Source organism: Kogia breviceps, chromosome 1 (genome assembly GCF_026419965.1).
Source record: "Kogia breviceps isolate mKogBre1 chromosome 1, mKogBre1 haplotype 1, whole genome shotgun sequence".
Lineage (NCBI taxonomy): Eukaryota > Metazoa > Chordata > Mammalia > Artiodactyla > Physeteridae > Kogia > Kogia breviceps.
This window is the reverse complement of record NC_081310.1, coordinates 158002603-158022492: the sequence shown is the minus strand read 5'-3', so window position 1 is coordinate 158022492 and position 19890 is coordinate 158002603. Positions and strand designations below refer to the sequence as shown.

The window sequence follows — 19890 nt, the reverse complement described above, 5'->3', positions numbered from 1 at the left end:
GTTAATAGCATGAATATTGGAAAAATGGTTTGAATCCTATATGATCTTCTAAAAGAAGATTGTTTATTTTCATATAGAAATTCACTCATATTTTTCAGTGTATCTGAATCATAATGATCTCTTGATAAATCTCTTCAACCTATCTACCACAACTATATATTGTGGTTTGATAGAGTTTTTGTAACTTAGCACAGGATATGGCATGAGGAATTGTAAGTCCTTTTTATAGTACAAAATGTAATGTGTATGTTCATTCTCCCTTCTGGATATTCTTTTATTTGGACTTTCTGTGTAATGCAGAATTAACTGAGATTTCAATATGGTCAGTTCTCAACTGTTAAGGTTATACATATTAATCTCTTATAAGCCTTATATAAACTTCTCAGTTTTGATGCCCTTAATTTATTTTTATATGGTTTTGGTTTTAGGTTGGCTTTGATATGAGTAAAGAAGCTGCCAGAAAGTGCTATGAGAAATCTGGCCTGAGACCAAGTGATATTGATGTAATAGAACTTCATGACTGCTTTTCCACCAATGAACTTCTTACTTATGAGGCACTGGGACTCTGTCCAGAAGGTAATATCTTTGATGAGATGCAGATTAACTTACTACATGTCACTGAGAACATTTCACTTTCATCATTAAACAAAACAATTCACTAATTGCCTTTCCCTCCATGTTGACTCTGCCACACTATGCAAAGTGAATGTAAGCTATCTTGATCTTGGACTTTTAGAACATGTAGTCTTGAACAGTACCAAATGAGATGACAGAGTATACAAATAATTTGTTTTGTGTAAATCAGGGGTACTTGTAATGCACTATTAAGTTAAAAAAAAAAAAGATACAAAAAATCACATATGTAATTCCAGCTATTTCAAACTGTGTTTAAATAAAGACCTGCAGAAAGGAAAATGGAAAAATTAGTTGGTGGGATATGGAGGATTTTTTTTTTTTCTTTTCGTTTTTAAAGTGGTTGTACCATTTTCCATTACTACTAGCAGTGTGTGAGATTTCAGTTGTTTCACATTCTCATCAACACTTGATGTGGTCAGTTTTAAAAATTTCAGCCATTCAAAAGAGTATATAGTGGTGTTTTATTTTAGTTTTAATTTGCATATCCCTCATGACTAGTGATGTTGAGCATCTTTTCTTGTGTGTATTGGTCATTTGTATGTCTCTTGTGAAGTGTCTGTTCAGATCTTTTGCCCTTTGATTATTGGGTTACTTGTCTTTATTGTGGTGTAAAATTTATATAAATGTATATTCTGGGAACAAGTAATTTGTCTGATATATGTGGGCTGTGAATGTTTTCTCCCAGTCTGTGGCTTACCTTTTTGTTTTATTAATAGTGTCTTTTGAAGGACAAATTAAAAATTTTTTGATTATCAATTACATATTTTCTTATCAATTTTTTTAATGGTTCAGGCTTTTTATATTCCAAGAAACTTGCCTACTGCAAGGTTGTAAAGATTTTCTTCATTTTTATTCTAGGAGTTATGTAGTTTTAGATTTTACATTTAAGTACATGATCTATTTTGAGTCAATTTTTATGTTTGGTGTAAGGTAAAGGTTGATATTACTCTTTTTTTCCCCATACACATATTTAGCACCATTTATTGGAAAGACTTCTCTCCCCATTGAATTGCCTTGGCACCTTTGTCAAAAATTGCCCATATGTGTGAGGGTCCGTTTTTGGATTCTCTGTTCTATTCCAATGATCTACATGTCTACCTTTTCACCAATACTAAGTTAGTTTGGCTACTGTGTTTATTCTACTACACTCTACTATACTATACTATATCAGATAGGATAAGTTCTCCAATTTTGTTCATTTTAAAAATCATTTTGGTTATATTAGGTCCTTTGCATCTCCATGTACATATTAGAATTAGTTTGTCAATTTCTACAAAATAAAAAGCTTGCTGGAATTTTCATTGGGATTTCATTGAGTCTGTAGGTTGATTTAGAGAGAATTGTCATCTTAACAATGTTAAATCTTCCAATCCGTTAGATGTGTGTATGTTTCCATTTATTTAGCTCTCCTTTAACTTCTATTAGAATGTTTGTAGTTTTCAGTATAGCTCTTACGTGTCTTTTGTTAGGTTTATTCCTTGGTATTTTATGGGTTTCGGCATAATTTTTTTTTAACCTTCATTTTCCAATGTTTGATAGTATATAAGATAGTATATAAGAATATAATTGATTAAAAAACTTGGAAACTGTAACTTTGCTAAATTCATTTGTTCTAGTCATTATTTTGCAGATTATGAGTGATTTTTCATATAAACAATCATGCCATTTGCCAATGACAGTTTTTTGTCTTCCTTTCTGATCTTTTTATTTTTTCTTACCTTATTGCAATGACTGTGAGCTCTAGTACCATACTGAATAGAAGAGGTGAAAGTGGGCATCATTACCTTATTCCTGATCTCAGGGGATGCACTTTAATCTTTTACCATTATGTATAATGTTAGCTATAGGTTTTCTGTTGATACCATTTATCATGTTGAGAAAGTTCCCTACTATTCTTAGCCTGCTGAGATTTTTGTTGTTGTTGTTGTTTTGTCATCAAGGGGTGTTGAATTTTCAAAAAAATCTTCTGCATCAATTAAAATGATCATATGGATTTTGTCCTTTGTTCTTTTGACATGGTGAATTACATTAATTTTGAATGTTAAACCTTATATTTCTGGGATTAATCCTACCTTTTAATATATTGTTAGAATCAATTTGCTAGCATTTTGTTAATGAAATTTGTTTATATATTCATGAAGGATATTTGTCTGTAGTTTTCTTTTTTTCCAAGTTGTTTTATTCTGGTCTCGTAAAATAAATTGAGCAGTGGTCACTCATTCTCTATTTGCTGAAGTAGTTTGTATAAGATTAGTGTTAGTTCTTCCTTGACTGTTTCATTACCAGTATAATCAAGTAGATTAAAGTTTTCTTTGGGGGAATGTTTTCAATAAATTAAAATTTCTTAATAGATATAGACCTGTTTATACTTTTATTTATTTACTTATTTTTTAACATCTTTTTTGGAGTATACTTGCTTTACAGTGGAGTGTCAGTTTCTGCTTTATTAAAAAGTGATTCAGCTATACATATACATATATCCCCATATATCCTCCCTCTTGCATCTCCCTCCCACCCTCCCTATCCCACCCCTCTAGGTGGTCACAAAACACTGAGCTGATCTCCCTGTGCTTTGTGGCTGCTTCCCACTAGCTATCTATTTTACATTTGGTAGTGTATATGTGTCCATGCCACTCTCTCACTTCGTCCCAGCTTACACTTCTCTCTCCCCATGTCCTCAAGTCCATTGTCTACATCTGTGTCTTTATTCCTGTCCTGCCCCTAGGTTCTTCAGAACTTTTTTTTTTTTTTTAGATTCCATATATATGTGTTAACATACGGTATTTGTTTATCTCCTTCTGACTTACTTCATTCTGTATGACAGACTCCGGGGTCCATCCACCTCACTACAAATAACTCAATTTCATTTCTTTTTATAGCTGAGTAATATTCCATTGTATATATGTGCCACATCTTCTTTATCCATTCATCTGTCGATGGACACTTAGGTTGCTTCCATGTCCTGGCTATTGTAAATAGAGCTGCAATGAACATTGTGGTTCATGACTTTTTGAATTATGGTTTTCTCAGGGTATATGCCCAGTAGTGGGATTGATGGGTCATATGGTAGTTCTATTTTCAGTTTTTTAAGGAATGTTCATACTGTTCTCCACAGTGGCTGTATCAATTTACATTCCCACCAGCAGTGCAAGAGTGTTCCCTTTTCTCCACACCCTCTCCAGCATTTATTGTTTGTAGATTCTTTGATGATTGCCATTCTAACTGGTGTGAGGTGATACCTCATTGTAGTTTTGATTTGCATTTCTCTAATGATTAGTGATGTTGAGCATCCTTTCATGTATTTGTTGGCAATCTGTATACCATCTTTGGAGAAATGTCTATTTAGGTCTTCTGCCCATTTTTGGATTGGGTTGTTTGTATTTTTGATATCGAGCTGCATGGGCTGTTTATATATTTTGGAGATTAATCCTTTGTCAGTTGCTTCATTTGCAAATATTTTCTCCCATTCTGAGGGTTGTCTTTTCATCTTGTTTATGGTTTCTTTTGCCGTACAAAAGCTTTTAAGTTCCATTAGGTCCCATTTATTTTTGTTTGTTTCCCTTTCTCTAGGAGGTGGGTCAAAAAGGATCTTGATGTGATTTATGTCATAGAGTGTTCTGCCTATGTTTTCCTCTAAGAGTTTGATAGTGTCTGGCCTTACATTTAGGTCTTTATTCCATTTTGAGTTTATTTTTGTGTATGGTGTTAGGGAGTGTTCTAATTTCAGTCTTTTACATGTAGCTGTCCAGTTTTCCCAGCACCACTTATTGAAGAGGCTGTCTTTTCTCCATTGTATATTCTTGCCTCTTTTATCAAAAATAAGGTGACCATGTGTGCGTGGGTTTATCTCTGGGCTTTCTATCCTGTTACATTGTTCTGTATTTTCTGTTTTTGTGCCAGTACCATACTGTCTTGATTACTGTGGCTATGTAGTATAGTCTGTAGTCTAGGCGCCTGATTCCTCCAGCTCTGTTTTTCTTTCTCAAGATTGCTTTGGTTATTCAGGGTCTTTTGTGTTTCCATACAAATTGTGAAATTTTTTGTTTTAGTTCTTTGAAAAATGCTATTGGTAGTTTCATAGGGATTGCACTGAATCAGTAGATGGCTTTGGGTAATATAGTCATTTTCACAATGTTGATTCTTCCAATCCAAAAACGTGATATATCTCTGCATCTGTTTGTATCATCTTTAATTTCTTTCGTCAGTCTAACAGATTTCTGTATACAGGTCTTTTGTCTCCTTAGGTAGGTTTATTCCTAGATATTTTATTCTTTTTGTTGCAGTGGTAAATGGGATTGTCTCCTTAATTTCTCTTTCAGATTTTTCATCATTAGTGTATAGGAATTCAAGAGATTTCTGTGCATTAATTTTGTATCCTGCTACTTTACCAAATTCATTGATTAGCTCTAGTAGTTTTCTGGTAGCATCTTTAGGATTCTCTATGTATGGTGTCATGTCATCTGCAAACAGTGTCAGCTTTACTTCTTGTTTTTCAATTTGGCTTCCTGTTCTTTCTTTTTCTTCTCTGACTGCTGTGGCTAAAAGCTTCAAAACTATGTTGAATAATACTGGTGAGAGTGCACAACCTTGTCTTGTTCCTGATCTTAGAGGAAATGGTTTCAGTTTTTCACCATTGAGAATGATGTTGGCTGTGGGTTTGTCATATATGGCCTTTATTATGTTGAGGTAAGTTCCCTCTATGCCTACTTTCTGGAGGGTTTTAATCATAAATTGGTGTTGAATTTTGTTGAAACCTTTTTCTGCATCTACTGAGATGATCATGTGGTTTTTTTGTTCAATTTGTTAATATGGTTTTTCACACTGATGTGTGTGTATTGAAGAATCCTTGCATTCCTGGGATAAACCCAGCTTGATCTGGTGTATGATCCTTTTAATGTGTTGTTGGATTCTGTTTGCTAGTATTTTGATGAGGATTTTTGCATGTATGTTCATCAGTGATAATTGGCCTGTATTTTTCTGTCTTTGTGACATCTTTTTCTGCTTTTGGTGTCAGGGTGATGGTGGCCTCATAGAATGAGTTTGGGAGTGTTCCTCCCTCTGCTATATTTTGGAAGAGTTTGAGAAGTATAGGTGTTAGCTCTTCTCTAAATGTTTGGTAGAATTCGCCTGTGAAGCTTTTGTTTGTTGGAAGATTTTTAATCACAGTTTCAATTTCAGTGCTTGTGATTGGTCTGTTTTTATTTTCTATTTGTTCCTGGTTCAGTCTCGGAAGGTTGTGCTTTACTAAGTATATGTCCATTTCTTCGTGGTTGTCCATGTTATTGGCGTGTAGTTGCTTGTAGTAATGTCTAATGATCCTTTGTATTTCATTTTTTTTTTTTTTTTTTTTTTTTTTTTTGTGGTATGCGGGCCTCTCACTGCTGTGGCCTCTCCCGTTGCGGAGCACAGGCTCCGGACGCGCAGGCCTAGCGGCCATGGCTCACGGGCTTAGTTGCTCCGCGGCATGTGGGATCTTCCCGGACCAGGGCACGAACCCGTGACCCCTGCATCGGCAGGCGGACTCTCAACCACTGCGCCACCAGGGAAGCCCCCTTTGTATTTCTGCAGTGTCAGTTGTTACTTCTCCTTCTTCATTTCCAATTTTATTGATTTGAGTCTTCTCCCTTTTTTTCTTGATGAGTCTGGCTAATGGCTTGTCAATTTTGTTTATCTTCAATGAACCGGCTTTTAGTTTTATTGATCTTTGCTATTGTTTCCTTCATTTCTTTTTCATTTATTTCTGATCTGATCTTTATGATTTCTTTCCTTCTGCTAACTTTAGAGGGGTTTTGTTCTTTCTCTAATTGCTTTAGGTGTAAGGTTAGGTGGTTTATTTGAGATGTTTCTTGTTTCTTGAGGTAGGATTGTATTGCTGTAAACTTCCCTCTTAGACTTGCTTTTGCTGCATCCATAGATTTTGGGTTGTCGTGTTTTCATTGTCATTTGTCTTTAGGTATTTTTGATTTCCTCTTTCATTTCTCCAGTGATCTCTTGGTTATTTATTAGTGTATTGTGTAGCCTCCATGTGTTTGTATTTTTTACAGATCTTTTCCTGTAATTGATATCTAGTCTCATAGAGTTGTGGTCGGAAAAGATACTTGATACGATTTCAGTTCTCTTAAATTTACCAAGGCTTGATTTGTTACCCAAGGTATGATCTATCCTGGAGAATGTTCCATGAGCACTTGAGAAGAAAGTGTATTCTGTTGTTTTTGGATGGAATGTCCTGAAAATATCAATTAAGTCCATCTTGTTTAATGTGTCATTTAAAGCTTGTGTTTCCTTATTTATTTTCATTTTGGATGATCTGTTCATTGGTGAAAGTGGGGTGTTAAAGTCCCCTACTATGATTGTGTTACTGTCGATTTCCCCTTTTATGGCTGTTAGCATTTGCCTTATGTATTGAGGTGCTCCTATGTTGGGTGCATAAATATTTACAATTGTTATATCTTCTTCTTGGATTGATCCCTTGATCATTATGTAGTGTCCTTCTTTGTCTCTTGTAATAGTCTTTATTTTAAAGTCTATTTTATCTGATATGTGAATTGCTACTCCAGCTTTCTTTTGATTTCCATTTGCATGGAATATCTTTTTCCATCCCCTCACTTTTAGTCTGTATGTGTCCCTACATCTGAAGTGGGTCTCTTGTAGACAACATACATACAGATCTTGTTTCTGTATCCATTCAGCCAGTCTGTATCTTTTGGTTGGAGCATTTAATACATTTACATTTAAGGTAGTTATCAATATGTATGTTCCTATTACCATTTTCTTAATTGTTTTGGGTTTGTTATTGTAGGTCTTTCCTTTTCTTGTGTTTCTTGCCTAGAGAAGTTTCTTTGGCATTTGTTGTAGAGCTGGTTTGGTGGTGCCGAATTCTCTTAGCTTTTGCTTGTCTGTAGAGTTTTTAATTTCTCTATCAAATCTGAATGAGATCCTTGCTGGGTAGAGTAATCTTGGTTGTACATTTTTCCCTTTCAACACTTTAAATATGTCCTGCCACTCCCTTCTGGCTTGCAGAGTTTCTGCTGAAAGATCAGCTGTTAACCTTATGGGGGTTTCCTTGTCTGTTATTTGTTGTTTTTCCCTTGCTGCTTTTAATATTTTTTCTTTGTATTTAATATTTGGTTGTTTGATTAATATGTGACTTGGCGTGTTTCTCCTTGGATTTATCCTGTATGGGACTCTCTGTGCTTCCTGGACTTGATTATTTCCTTTTCCATAGTAGGGAAGTTTTCTACTATAATCTCTTCAAATATTTTCTCAGTCCCTTTCTTTTTCTCTTCTTCTGGGACCCGTATTATTTGAATGTTTGTGCGTTTAATGTCCCAGAGATCTATGAGACAGTCCTCAATTCTTTTCATTCTTTTTTCTTTATTCTGCTCTGTGGTAGTTATTTCCACTATTTTTTCTTCCAGGTCACTTATCCGTTCTTCTGCCTAGTTATTCTAGTTATTCTGCTATTGATTCCTTCTAGAGAATTTTTAATTTCATTTATTGTGTTGTTCATCGTTGTTTTTTTGCTCTTTAGTTCTCCTATTTTCTTGTTAAACATTTCCTGTATTTTCTCCATTCCAAGAGTTTGGATCATCTTTACTGTCATTACTCTGCATTCTTTTTCAGGTAGACTACCTATTTCCGCTTCATTTGTTTGGTCTGGTGGGTTTTTACCTTGCTCCTTCATCTGCTGTGTATTTCTGTCTTCTCATTTTGCTTAACTTACTGTGTTTGAGGTCTCCTTTTTGCAGGTTGCAGGTTCGTAGTTCCCATTGTTTTTGGTATCTGCCCCCAATGGGTAAGGTTGGTTCAGTGGGTTGTGTAGGCTTCCTGGGGGAGGGGACTGGTGCCTGTGTTCTGGTGGATGTGGCTGGATCTTGTCTTTCTGATGGGCAGGACTTAGTTCCGTGGTGTGTTTTGGGGTGTCTGTGACCTTATTAAGATTTTAGGCAGCCTCTCTGCTAATGAGTGGGGTTGTGTTCCTATTCTTGCTAGTTGTTTGGCATAGGGAGTCCAGCTCTGTAGCTTGCTCGTCGTTGAGTGGAACTGGGTCTTAGTATTGAGATGGTGATCTCTGGGAGAGCTTTCGCCATTTGATATTATGTGGAGCCAGTAGGTCTCTGGTGGACCCATGTCCTGAACTCAGCTCTCCCACCTCAGAGGCACAAGCCTGACACCTGGCTGGAGCACCAAGACCCTGTCAGCCACACAGCTCAGAGGAAAAGTGAGAATAAAGAAAGAAAGAAAGAAAAATAAAATAAAGTTATAAAAATAAAAAATTATTAAAAATTAAAAGTATTAAAAATAGAAGTAAGAAGAGAGCAACCAAACCAAAAAACAAATCCACCAGTGATAACAAGCACTAAAACCTATACTAAAAAAACAATAAACAGAAAAAAAAAACCACACAAAAAACGGACAGAGAGAACACTAGGACAAATGGTAAAAGCAAAGCTATTTAGACAAAATCACACAAAGAAGCATACACATACACCCTCACAAAAAAATAAAGAGGAAAAAAATATAAGTATATATAAAAAAAAGGAAGAGAGCAACCAAATCAATAAAAAAAATACCAACGATAATAAACTCTAAATACTAAACTAAGATAAACATAAAACCAGAAACAAATTAGATGCAGAAAGGAAACCCCAAGTCTACACTTGCTCCCAAAGTCCACTGACTCAATTTTAGGATGATTCCTTGTCTATTCAGGTATTCCAGAGATGCAGGGTACATCAAGTTGATTGTGGAGATTTAATCTGCTCCTCCTGAGGCTGCTGGGAGAAATTTCCCTTTCTCTTCTTTTTTCACACAGCTCCTGGGGTTCAGCTTTGGATTTGGCCCCGCCTCTGCATGTAGGTTGCCTGAGGACGTATGTTCCCTGCCCAGACATGACAACAAGGTTGAAGTAGCAGCTCACCAGGGGTCTCTGGTTCACTCAGGCTTGGGGGAGGGAAGGGTACGGAATGTGGGTTGAGCCTGTGGCGGCAGAGGCCAGCGTGATGTTGTGACAGCCTGAGGCGCGCCATGTGTTCTCCTGGTGAAGTTGTCCCTGGATCTTGGGACCCTGGCAGTGGCGGGCTGCACAGGCTTCTGGGAGGGGAGGTGTGGATAGTGACCTGTGCTTGCACACAGGCTTCTTGGTGGCTGCAGCAGCAGCCTTAGCATTTCATGCCTGTCTCTTGTGTCCACACTGATAGCTGTGGCTCGCTCCCATTTCTGGATCTCGTTTAGGTGGTGCTCTAAATCCCCTCTCCTTGTGCACTCCGAAACAATGGTCTCTTGCCTATTACGCAGGTCCAGACTTTTTTCCTGACTCCTTCCTGGCTAGCTGTGGCACACTAGCCCCCTTCAGGCTGTGTTCATGCAGCCAACCCCAGTCCTCTCCCTGGGATCTGAACACTGAAGCTGGAGCCTCAGCTCCCAGCCCCCACCAGCCCCGTTGGGTGAGCAGACAAGCCTCTTGGGCTGGTGAGTGCTGGTTGGCAGCAGTCCTCTGTGCTGGAATCTCTCCGCTTTGCCCTCTGCACCCCTGCTGCTGCGCTTTCCTCTGTGGCTCCGAAGCTTCCCCCCTGCCACCCCCACCCCATCTCCGCCAGTGAAGTGACTTCCTAGTGTGTGGAAACTTTTCCTCCTTCACAGCTCGCTCCCAGAGGGGCAGGTCCCATCCCTATTCTTTGTCTGTGTTTTTCTTTTTCTTCTTTTGCCCTACCAAGGTATGCGGGGAGTTTCTTGCCTTTTGGGAAGTCTGAGGTCTTCTGCCAGTGTTCAGTAGGTGTTGTGTAGGAGTTCCACATGTAGATGTATTTCTGATGTATTTGTGGGGAGGAAGGTGATCTCCACATCTTACTCCTCCACCATCTTGAAGGTCTGATCTATAATTTTTGTTTCTTCCTGTGCCTATTAATTTTGGTAAGATATATTTTTCAAGAAAATTGTCCATTTCATTTAAGTAGCCAAATTTGTTCACTGAAGTTGTTCAGAGTATTATCTTATTATCCTTTTAATGTCTATAGATTCTATGGTGATAACCTTTTTTAAAAATTCCTGATATTGATGGTTTTTGTTCTTTCTCCTTTTTTCTCTTCATCTGTCTAGCTAGAAGTTTGTCAGTTTTGTTGAGCTTTACAAAGATTCAGCTTTTGCCTTTGTTACTGTCTTTTTTCCCCCTCCATTTCACTGATCTCTGCTCTTTATTATTTACTTCCTTTAACTTACTTTGGGTTTACTTTTTTTTGTTTTGTTTTGCTTTGTTTTAAGTTTCTTATAGATCCTTAGATCATTTATTTTAGATATTTCTCCTTTTCTAGAGTATGCTTGTAAAGCTATACATTTTCTTCTAAGCAGTATTTTAGCTGTATTCCAGATTTTGATATATTCATTGTCATTTAGTTCAAAATATTTAAAATGTCCCTTTAATGTCTAATTTTGTCTTTGACATGTAAATTATTTAGAAGTGTGCTGTTTAATATCCAGGTATTTGGAATTTTCCTAGGTATGTTATTGTTATTGCTTTCTATTATAATTTTGCTGTAGTCAGAGATTACACTTTGATTTTGATCCTTTTAAATTAATTGAAATTTACTTTATGGCTCAGCGTATGGTATATATTGGTGAACTTATGCACTTGAAAAATAATGCAGATTCTGTGGTTGTTAGATGTAGTGTTCTATATATGTTAATTAAATCAAGATGATTGATAGAATTTTTAAGACCTTCTGTGTCTCTACTAATTTATTTGACTTGCTGTATCACTTGCTAAGAGAGGAATGTTACGATCTCCTACTACAATTGTGGAACTATCTCTTTCTGTAGTTCTGTCAATTTTTGCTTCATTTCTTTTGAGGCTCTCTTATTTATAATTGTTATGTCTTCCTGATGAGTTGTGTTTTTTTTATTATGAAACATTCTACTTTATCTCTGGTTACATTCTTTGTTTAGAAGTCTCTGTTATCTGACTAACATAGCATGCCAGCCTTCTTATGCTTACTGTTTACACGATATATCTTTTTCTATCCATTTGCTTTCTACCTATTTGGGTTATTTATTTATTGACTTATTTATTTATTTGTCTATTTAAGGTGTGTCTCTTGCATGCAGTAGTGTATTGTTTTTTTATCGACTTTGTCAGTTTCTGCCTTTTAACGGAGTGTCATCTAATACAGTAACCACTATCTCTATGTGGTTATTGAATCCTTCAAATGTGCCTAGTCCAAATTGAGAAGTGCTGTAAGTATGAAGTACACATCAGATTTTGAAGACTTAATATGAAAAATAGAATATAAAGTATTTTGTTAATCATTTTTTATATTGCTTACATTTTTTAAAAAATTTATTTATTTTTATTTATTTTTGCCTGTGTTAGGTCTTCGTTGCTGTGTGCGGACTTTCTCTAGTTGCATGATTGGGGGCTACTCTCTGTTGCGGTGCGCGGGCTTCTCATTGCCGTGGCTTCTCTTGTTGTAGAGCATAGGCTCTAGGCACGTGGGCTTCAGTAGTTGTGGCCCGTGGGCTCTAGAACGCAGGCTCTGTAGTTGCGGCACACGGGCTTAGTTGCTACACAGCATGTGGGTTCTTCCTGGACCAGGGATCGAACCCGTGTCCCCTGCATTGACAGGTGGATTCTTAACCACTGTGCCACCAGGGAAGTCCTTATATTGGTTACATTTTGAAATGAAAATATTTTGGATATATTGGGTTAAACATTATAAAATATATATTAAATAAAATATATATTAAATAAAATATATACTAGAAAATTTTAAAGTACATATGTGATTTGCATTATATTTCTGTTGGGCAGTGTGATTTAAAGAGCATTAACATTTAATGTAATTACATATTTATATAGTAGGATTTAGGTTGACCATTTTATTATCTGTTTCCTCTATATGTCCCTTTGTTTTTTGTTACTCTGTTTTCTCTCTCACCTGCTGCCTTTTGGATTATCTGAATATTTTTAATATGACGTTTTAGTATGTATTGGCTTTTTGGCCATATCTGTTTATTCTTAGCTTAGTTTTTGGTTAATTTTGTTTTGTTTTAGTGGTTGCAGGGTTTTTCAACCTCAATACTGTTGACACTTGAGCTAGATCATTCTTTTTTGTGGGGCTTGGACATTGTAGGATGTTTAACAGCATTCCTGGCCCTCTACCGACTACAACATGCCTGTAGTATCTACCCCCACAGTTGTGATAATCAAAAATGTTTCCAGATGTTGCCAAATGTCCCCTGGGTAACAAAATTTCTCTGGGCTGAGAACCACTGCTGTAGGCATCTCCTTAGCGTTAACATTGTACCACTTCACATAAAATGTAGAAACCTTGCAAACATATATGTCCATTAACCAATTCCTTTCTGCCTTACGCCCACCTTTATGTTAAATTATCATATGTATTACATCTACATACATTAAAAAAACCCCAAAGACAGTGTCATAATTTTTGTTTTCAATAGTTACACGTACTTTAAAGACCTTAAGAAGAAAAAGTCCTTTATATTTACCCAGATATTTATTATTCTGTTGTTCTCTCCTCTTTCTTGCTGATCCAAATTTTTCTAGAGAATTTACTTTAGCATTTCTTATAAAGCAGATCTTCTGGAATGTGAATTCCCCAGTGGAATATTCTGATAGTTCATAGGATTATATGTATTATGGAAAACTATGCAGTAAATTATTCACTTCTTGGGGTTGGTTTGTGTTCAGTCTGCTATTACTTGGTACAGTGACAATATTTAACAATATGAAAGCAGTAATAGCAGATAGTTTACTGGTTATGACTAGAGCCTTGTATTAGGTTCTATGTTAGAAACACATCAAAAAATAGAAGAATGTCTCAATGGATGGTTTTTAATCTACAATCTAGATTTATAATCAAATTGAAAGTGTTAAGTCATCTAAAATTCTGATTAGTATGTTTCATTTTGCCACTAGAGAAATGCTCTTGTTTTTGAAGGCAATAAAATGTGTTGGCTAAGAACACAGGCTATGGAGCCAGGCTGCCTGAGTATTCTAGATCCCCTGCTTTGGCCTTAGATTGGTTACTTAATATCTCTTTATGTGTCTCTTTCCTCATCTGTAAAATGGGAACGATAGTACCTACTTCATAGGGTTGAGGATTAAATTAAATTATGTAAATATACGTAAAATAATAGAATAAGACCTGACACAGAGTGAGTACGTAAAAGCTATTAGCCACCTCTGATAACACCACCACCACCATTATCATCATTTGGAGATTACACCTCTCATTACCAGAAATATCATCTGGAAGAATATTTTATACAGTACGTGCATTTTTATTTACTTCTTAACCACCTGGAAGAATGACTAGGGAATTGGTAGGAATGTTGAAGCTGCCAAGCATGTAATGTAATTTTTTTCTTTTAAGCTTACATTTATGCTCAATGGTATTTTCAGTCATTTTCCTTCATTTCATGAAAGTGCTCTTTTTTTTTTCTGTCCCTCTCCCCCCTGTTGTTTACTAAGAATATTTATATAGAATGTAATAGTACAGTTGAAATGGAAATAAATATTTTGTCAAAATTATGAATTTTTAAACCTAATATTATTTTACAGTATTGTATCCATTTCAGTGCTTTTCATCTGGTTCTCTGAATCTCGATTATATTTGTAGCAATTTTGGAAGCAGAGAGCTCTTAGGAGCTAATAGGAGCTTTGTTTCATGCAGGAAGTGTTCTGAAAATATAAGCCTTTTTTACTCAATATTTATTACCTCAATTTTAGAAGTGCTTGTATCAATTTGAAGTTAGTTTGAGCCATCAAGAAATGTTTGCTCCAAGAAATTCTTGGCTATCTGTAAGTTTAAGAAAAATATATCATTTGTTCTGATGTTATTTTTAACATTTATGAATATTATTTTTCCTTCTATAGGTCAAGGTGGGAAACTGGTTGATAGAGGAGATAATACTTATGGAGGAAAGTGGGTCATAAATCCTAGTGGTGGATTGATTTCAAAGGGACACCCACTTGGAGCTACAGGTAATAATACACACAAATTTTATAATTTTAAAGTTTTTTGGCATCATAAGTGTGAATGATTTGGTCATAGATTTGAATGAATGATTGTATTCTCTGATTTTGGTAGCCAGTGTTTTAAATGATTATTTAGCCATGGTATCTTCGATTTTCATTAAGTATAGTATGGTTCAATAATCTTGATTAATTGATGAGAATTTGAATTAGTTGAAACTGTAAATTCAACAATAGGCATTTTTAAAAGTTTGATTATTTTAAAATTTGTGTACAGCTTAACAAGATGTTTCTAGATCTGCTAGATAAGAATCATTTGAAATAAGCACGTTATTTATATATAGTTGCATATGTGGTTGGTGTTGCATAGAAATTTTTTTCTCTTGAGAGAATGGACTAAAAGATATGAAATAAGAATTTTACTATGGCTCTACTGCTGACTGGCCATGTGACACTTTTGATTAATTATCCATTAGTCAGTCACTTTGAGTTTCCTTAATTGTAAAATGAAATTGTACAAAGTGGTTTCTGAAATAACTTAGCACTAAAACTCTGAGATTTATTTTATGAAGACAGGTGAGTTTTGTATTTTTTCATAGTGTCTTATATATTAAGTAAAATTTTATAAATTATCACAAATTCCAAAATAGAGAAGTTAGAATTTATAGTGTATTTATTACAGTAATTAACTTTGGCTTGTTTCTGTTTATCACTCAAATTATCTAAGTTTATAATCTAGTAGAGAAAATGGGTATACATAGATAGAGCATAAGAGAGAGATAAGTAGACAGGCACATACAGTTGCAGTATAATGTGCCACCTTGCTATTTGTTTTCTGTCCTGTCTATTCTTTGGTTCTTTTCTGTCTTTCATAATATCTTTTATTAATGGGTATTTTTTAGTATTTTATTTTCTCTCTTCTACTGAATTATTTTTTTCTCTCTTTTTTTTTTTTTTAGTGTTTGCTCTAGGATTTACAACATCCATCTTTAATTTACTGTAGTCTACCTTCAAATAATGTCATACAATTTCACTTATAATGTAAGGGATTTTTACAACAGTGTATTTCCATGTACCCCCTCCTATTTTGTGCTATTATTGTCATACATATTTGTGCTATTATTGTCATACATATACTTCTAAATATATTATTAACCCTACAATATACTATTATTATTGCTTTAAGTAATTTAATGTCTTTAAAAGTAATCTTAAAATGAGGTGAATGAGAGTGATGTTACTGAGAGTGCCCGAATAACCACATCTGAAAATACTCTGTTATAAAATTACAAAGAACACTTGCAAAAATTGTCAAAATCCACTTTTTCAGAACTTTGGAGATTAACCAAAGGCTTACAACGATCTGGGGCAGCATTTATTAAAAACAAGTCAACAGTGTTATCTCTGTAAGAACAGCAAACTTTGTGGCATTTTTTACTTGCTCTGGTAACAGTCCTTCCTCCAGCTCCATGGTAGCCTTGAAAACCAACAGCCTGCAATCATGGTGAAAACTAGCATTTTACCCAGCACTGGAGGAGTCAAAATGGAGTTGGAGCTCTTTCAAAGCCCCATATTCAGAGACTTCTCATTATTTGACCTGTCTGGAAGTTCCCTGGTAAACCAGTCTCAAAAAGCTTGTCTTTATGTAACCTGACAGAGAACTTGTCCAGTGTAAACAGTATTTTCCTCAGAGTCATTTGTCAAGAACAATCAGCAACAACTGTTTAACAACATAGCTGCCTGAGATGCTGATAACAACTGGAGCAAACAACAAATTAACCAAAGGAAAAAAAAAAGCTTAAAAGAAGAAGATGGTGAATGAAATGTCCATAGAACCTGAGGTAGCCCAAATATTGGATTTGCTAGACAAAGACTTTAAATCAGCTATTTAAGTATGTTCAAAGAAGTAAAGGTATAAAAATATACTTTCTTATACTTCTTTATATAAAGAAGTAAAAGAAAGTATAATAATGTTTCACCAAACATTTACTAGATAGAAATTACTAGATAGAAATCAATTATTAGATAGAAATTATAGAAAAGAACCAAATAAATTCTGGCATTGAGAAGAAAAGTAACTGAAATGAAGAATTTACTAGAGGGGCTCAATACCAGATTTGAACAGGCAGAAGAAAAAAATTGGTAAACTTTAAGATAGGTCGATTGATATTATTCAGTCTGCGAAACAGGAAAAAAATAAAAGAATGAAGAAAAATGAACAGAGCCTCAGAGACTTGTGGGACATCAGCAAAGTGTAGCAACATATACATACTAATAGTCCCAGAAGGAGAGGAGAGGAAAAAAAAGGGGCAGCAAGAATATTTGAAGAAGTGAGGGCTGATAAACTCCTTAAACTTGAAGAAAAAACATGAATATACATATCCAAGAAACTTAACAAGTAGGAATACCTCAAAAAGACCCACACCTAGACACATAATCAAACCATTGGAAGCAAAAGACAAAGAGAGTATTGAAAGCAACAACAGAGAAGTGATTCATTATGTACAAAGGATCCCCAATAAGACTTAACCTCTGATTTATCTTTTGTAACCATTAAGGCAGTGTGATGAAAGAAGCTGCCAACCAAGAATTCTGTATTCAGTGAAACTACCTTTAAAAAAATGAAGTTAAGACATTCCTAGATAAAAATAATTGAGAGAATTTATCACAGACCTCCCCTATAAGAAATAATTTTAAAGAGTCATTCAGACTGAAATGAAAGAGCACTAGACAGTGAAATAGAGAGCACATGAAGAAAGAAAGAGCATTAGTAAATGTAACTACCTTGGTAAATATAAAAGACAATATAAGTGTATTTTTTTGTTTGTCACATTTTCCCCCCTCCTATCTGATCTAAAATACAACTATAAAGGGCAATAATCTGAGTTGCTTTATACAATGCATAGAGATATAATTTGTATGACAATAACACAAAGGAGGAAGGAGTGAAGAGAGTTATATAGGAGCAGATTTTTTGTGTGTGCTATTGAAATTAAGTCAGTATTACTTTGAACTAGATTGCTATAAATTAAAATGTGAATTGTAATCCCTAGAGCAACCACTAAGAAAATAACTAAAAAATACATAGTAAGAGAAATGACAAAGAAGTAAAATGGTACGTTAGAAAATACCTATTTAGGGGCTGTTGAGAAGATGGCGGAAGAGTAAGACGCGGGGATCACCTTCCTCCTCACAGATACATCAGAAATACACCTACACGTGGAACTTCTATAGAACACCCACTGAACGTTGACAGAAGACCTCAGACCTCCCAAAAGGCAAGAACTCCCCACGTACCTGGGCTCTTGGCACTCCAGCCAGGTGTCAAGGCTGTGTCTCTGAGGTGGGAGAACTAACCTCAGGACACTGGTCCACAAGAGACCTCTCAGCTCCACGTAATATCAAACGGCGAAAATCTCCCAGAGATCTCCATCTCAACACCAAGACCCAGCTTCACTCAAGGACCAGCAACGAACAGTGCTGGACACCCTATACCCAACAAAGAGCGAGACAGGTCTACAGCCCCATCCATTAGCAGAGAGGCTGCCTAGAATCACAGTAAGGCTACCGACATCCCCATACACGCCACCAGACGTGGACCTGCCCACCAGGGAGACGGGATCCAGCCTCATCCACCAGAACAGGGGCACTGGTCCCCCCAACCAGGAAACCTGCTCAACCCACTGAACCAACCTCAGCCACTGGGGACAGCCACCAAAAATAGATAGAACTACGAACCTGCAGCCTGCAAAAGGGAGACCCCAAACACAGTAAGATAAGCAAAATGAGAAGACAGAAAAACACACAGCAGATGAAGGAGCAAGATAAAAACACACCAGACCTAACAAATGAAGAGGTAATAGCCAGTCTATCTGAAAGAGAATTTAGAATAATGATGGTGAAGATGATGCAAAATCTTGGAAATAGAATAGACAAATTGCAAGAAACAGTTAACAAGGACCTAGAAGAAATAAAGAGGAAGCAAGTAACGATGAGCAACACAATAAATGAAATGAAAAATACTCTAGATGGGATCAGTAGCAGAATAACTGAGGCAGAAGGACGGATAAGTGACCTGGAAGATAAAATAGTGGAAATAACTACTGCAGAGCAGAAGAAAGAAAAAAGAATGAAAAGAACTGAGGACAGTCTCAGAGATCTCTGGGACAACATTAAACGCACCAACATTCGAATCATAGGGGTCCCAGAAGAAGAAGAGAAAAAGAAAGGGACTGAGAAAATATTTGAAGAGATTATAGTTGAAAACTTCCCTAATATAGGAAAGGAAATAGTCAACCAAGTCCAGGAAGCACAGAGAGTCCCATACAGGATAAACCCAAGGATAAACACGCCGAGACACATAATAATCAAACTGTCAAAAATTAAATACAAAGAAAACATATTAAAAGCAGCAAGGGAAAAACAACAAATAACACACAAGGGAATCCCCATAAGGCTAACATCTGATCTTTCAGCAGAAACTCTACAAGCCAGAAGGGAGTGGCAGGACATATTTAAAGTGATGAAGGAAAAAAACCTACAACCAAGATTACTCTACCCAGCAAGGATCTCATTCAGATTTGATGGAGAAATTAAAACCTTTACAGACAAGCAAAAGCTGAAAGAGTTCAGCACCACCAAACCAGCTTTACAACAAATGCTAAAGGAACTTCTCTAAGCAAGAAACATAAGAGAAGGAAAAGACCTACAAGAACAACCCGAAACAAGTAAATGGTAATAGGAACATACATATCGATAATTACCTTAAATGTAAATGGATTAAATGCTCCCACCAAAAGACACAGACTGGCTGAATGGATACATAAACAAGACCCATATATATGCTGTCTACAAGAGACCCACTTCAGACCTAGGGACACATACAGACTGAAAGTAAGGGGATGGAAAAAGATATTCCATGCAAATGGAAATCAGAAGAAAGCTGGAGTAGCAATTCTCATATCAGACAAAATAGACTTTAAAATAAAGACTATTACAAGAGACAAAGAAGGACACTACATAATGATCAAGGGATCGATCCATGAAGAAGATATAACAATTGTAAATATTTATGCACCCAACATAGGAGCACCTCAATACATAAGGCAAATACTAACAGCCTTAAAAGGGGAAATTGACAGCAACACAATTATAATGGGGGACTTTAACACCCCACTTTCACCAATGGACAGATCATCCAAAATGAAAATAAATAAGGAAACACAAGCTTTAAATGATACATTACACAAGATGGACTTAAT

At 35.9% G+C, this 19890-nt stretch overlaps 1 protein-coding gene across 7 annotated transcripts in view; it reads left to right on the top strand.

Annotated features, from left to right (window-relative positions):
* Positions 1-19890, top strand: part of SCP2 (sterol carrier protein 2) — a 167468-nt gene that overhangs the window by 62593 nt on the left and 84985 nt on the right. For all 7 annotated transcript variants that reach the window (XR_010835516.1, XM_059038093.2, XM_067007494.1 and 4 more), the window contains 2 exons: positions 429-576; positions 14531-14638. Coding sequence is in view for 6 of the 7 variants with exons in the window: in XM_059038093.2 (XP_058894076.1) it covers positions 429-576; positions 14531-14638 (256 nt within the window). In the remaining variant the exon portion in view is untranslated. The remainder of the gene's footprint in view (positions 1-428; positions 577-14530; positions 14639-19890) is intronic.